Source organism: Dichomitus squalens, assembly GCF_000275845.1.
Source record: "Dichomitus squalens LYAD-421 SS1 unplaced genomic scaffold DICSQscaffold_30, whole genome shotgun sequence".
NCBI classification, from domain to species: Eukaryota; Fungi; Basidiomycota; class Agaricomycetes; order Polyporales; family Polyporaceae; genus Dichomitus; species Dichomitus squalens.
Genome location: NW_006766912.1, coordinates 200,343 through 203,750, shown reverse-complemented (window position 1 = coordinate 203,750; position 3,408 = coordinate 200,343). Strand labels below are relative to the sequence as shown.

The window sequence follows — 3,408 nt, the reverse complement described above, 5'->3', positions numbered from 1 at the left end:
ACAAAGGTAAGACGCCGCCAATGCCCAGACATCGTTGATCACCGGCCCCAGCAACATCTTCGCCGCCTACGCTCGGGGCGGCCAGGAAAAACCGCACCACCGGCCAGCAGCCCTCGCTCATGTCGACAAACAGCCCCGACAAGCACAAGCCTAACGGTCACCAGATCCTCGACGTGTCTTCCAACCAGACCCCGATGGGTGTCATCGCCGCGTAGGCCAACATGCCGTCGCCCAAGTTCCAGTCGCCCGCCAACAGCGACACCATCGCCCCGGACACCGGCTTTCCCGTCACCATCGCCATCGACAACCTCGCCATCGATAACCCCGCCATCGACAACCTCGACACCGCCCACTTCACCAGCTCCACCACGTCGTTCCACATGCCGCCCCATCACATCAACGCACACCCCCACTCGCACATCATCGTCCAGCACACCCTGTCCCTCCCTCAGACCACGCCCACGCACCCCACCAAACGCGTGTTCGCCAACGGTCTCCACAACGTCGCCGTCAACGGCCGACCGCTGCCTACCGTCTCGCGTCCATCGACTCGGCGGCGACTTCCACAAACACATCTGCCAAGCGCACGCCGGTCAGTACCACTCCTCCATGCGCACTAGTCGCCAGAAGCACCACTCACGCCAATATCAAACAACGCGCACCATCAAGCTCACCGTCGGACACAGCGGAGGAGGAGCGAACATGTCAGTGAGTCTGCATTCCCCCCATACACCCTGCCCCTTTTTATATCCCTGCTGATCCGTCCCAGGCGGGTACGTACGTCCTCCCTCACAACCTGTCCCATCACCGTCTCCCTGCGTCAGCCGCAGTCTCCGCTTCCATCGCATCCAATATCCCACCCTAAGCGCGGCGCGCGGCAACCCTGTGCTTCAGCAGGTGCCCCTGCACCAAATCACCCGTGCCGTCCGCACCCCTGGGCTGTCTGTACCGTCAGCGAGCCCGCAATGCCACCGTCGTCGCGCACCGACTCCACCGCGCGGACAACTCGATCATCGTCGCTCTCGACGACCAACCTCTCGGACGCTGCCCCTGCCGCCATCTGCCGTTCGCCCGCAGACGGCAGGCACCACGGCCTCGACCGGGACGTGGCCAGCCATCTCCGCCGGCGGTCCGCACAGCGGACGCCGTCGTCCAGGTGAGTCTCATCGCATCTCGTCTCGCTCGCGTCTCCGCCGGCCGTAGACGTAGTCAAGGACATGTACTCGTTTAGCCGGAATGGATATCCACGTTGACCGCGTACCGAACGCTTGCGTGAATATGGGCGTCCACCGCCCGCTTCCCGATCACGCACAGGCCAGGTCCGTGCGTTGCGACTTGACAGGGGACGATTCAGTCGTCCGAGAGGTCGCACAACCGCAGGGTCTATCGGGAGGCGTGCTTTCGGTGCCCTTCCAGCCCAAAGCCGAATAGTCTCTTCCTAGCCCTTGTTTTGTGGCGGGAAACCGTCCTGAGCGGACCGCACCGAACGCACTTGGATTCACAGTGCCCAGAGGAGTTTTCGAAACGCGCACTTTGCGCCACTTCCATTGTGGTCGCAGGCGCATCCCCTCTCCCCATGTCACCCCTGCATGCAGAGGCTGCAAAACCCATTTCAATCGTGGGCTACGTACACGGAAGAGACGTCCGTCCCAATCTCCCCGCACGGACCGGCGTTCTGGAAATCAGGGACTTGCTCAGGCGCTGGGCCGGTACCCCGAGGACGAGATGCGTGTACCCGCCGCATAACTCGTCCGACGGCCTTGCAACAAGTCGCGGATCGTTGTATGGTGCGAGGAGTACTCAGGACGGCCAGCAGACATTCGTCCAACGCCGCGTCTGCGTCGTGAGGGGGCGATTTGTTGCGGACATGTATCAAACAAATCTGACGAAAAACGCGATTCACCTTCACCATCTGTTTCCGATCGACGGGCAAATGGCGGTTAAGCTGCCTATGCATCGGTCTGCGACAGCGAGCGCACGTTTCGGGAGGATACGAAGCCGTCTGAAATTTGGTCGCTTCGCCCGATTTCATGGCCCCCGGACGAGAACATCGTCCCCCGCTTCATGCGCTCACGCGACGGCCGCAAGACTGTGTGAAACGTGATCTACTGCACTTTCCGCACTGAACGCGCCCGGTTTCGTCGTCTGCGGACGACTTTTGACATTGCGCACTTTCGGGCGATTTCATTGCGTCCGAAAGTGCGCACGCTCTCCTGTGCGGTTTCTGTGTGCAAACGCCGCAGAAACGATGCAGGGGGTGTAGTGTGCATATTTCCTGCTTATTCCTGCTTTTTTCCAAGCGTAGAGAGTAGTTCTCAAATTCTGCATTCCGGTCGAGTCCATGGGCGCTGCCCTGGTACCTCGAGGACGAGATGGGTATGCCGGCTGCGCTGCTGGCCTGGCGGTCTCGGAACAAAGTGTATATTGTTTCTTGATGTGAAGTGTGTGTAGGATCACCGATTCGCATCTATACACGCAGACTTCGACACGCGAGGGAGTGTTCTCTGCAGGGAATGCGACCAAATCTGTGTTTTCACTTTGCAACAGGCCCGCTCGCGGCCGGAAACTGACGCAGACCGGATGAGTTCACAGTTACGAGATGGAGATCACACGCTCTGGGCGTATGCGACGCGGTGTGAAATCCGGTCGTTTCGACCGGTTTCATGGCTTCCACATGACAACATTGTTCCCCGCCTCGTGTACGCATGCGACGGCCTGGCAAACGGTTCGTACTGTGCGTGACGCACTCGGAAGACATTCTCATGCCTGTTCCCAAGCTGAAACCACCCCCAAATCTCGCTGCCTTGACGGGGTTGCTGGCCGCGGGCGGGACCTTGAGGAAGGCATGTTCACGACGTCTGATTTTCGCTGCGGTATCTCTCTTAACACGTACTACAGGCTACTACATAGCTATACGAGTCCGGGAAACATTCGTGGCGAGTGAGCACACCGGAGGGCAAGGCAGCACATCCAAGTCAGCATTCTGACGACGCCCTCGGCAGCCGTGTATGTGAAGCACGGACAGCGCCTTGTCGGCCTTCCCACAGAGCTGACGTGTCTCTCCAGGCTAATGCAAACACTGCCACTGTTGTATTTGAAGCGGTGAACATGTTTCTGATGGAGTATATAACAGCCGACTTGCCTTCACGACGAGATATCAGGGGCCGGCGGTGTTTGTATATTAGCAAGTATTCGCGTCCTTTGTGGGTCCGCGACCGGGAATCGGTAGATTGCGCTATACATATCGGCCGCCCCGTCCTTGCGGTCGTGTGCAAGCGATCATTATTGCGCCGGGAAGTACATGGATGCCGTACTAGCGGATGTAAGCCTTCCGGACTCCTCCGACCTAAGCAGCGCTTGGACAGCTTGCAACGGCACGCAGTCCATTGGCGACAGCGACAGCGCGGG

At 59.6% G+C, this 3,408-nt stretch overlaps 1 protein-coding gene across 1 annotated transcript; it reads left to right on the top strand.

The window, feature by feature from the left end:
- Positions 1-221: 221 nt before the first annotated feature.
- DICSQDRAFT_172231 (uncharacterized protein) lies at positions 222-1,160 on the top strand (the record flags this gene model as incomplete). The annotated part of the gene is made up of 2 exons (XM_007367968.1): positions 222-592; positions 956-1,160. The coding sequence occupies 2 exons, from the start codon at positions 222-224 to the stop codon at positions 1,158-1,160; spliced, it is 576 nt and encodes a 191-aa protein (XP_007368030.1).
- Positions 1,161-3,408: the final 2,248 nt, after the last annotated feature.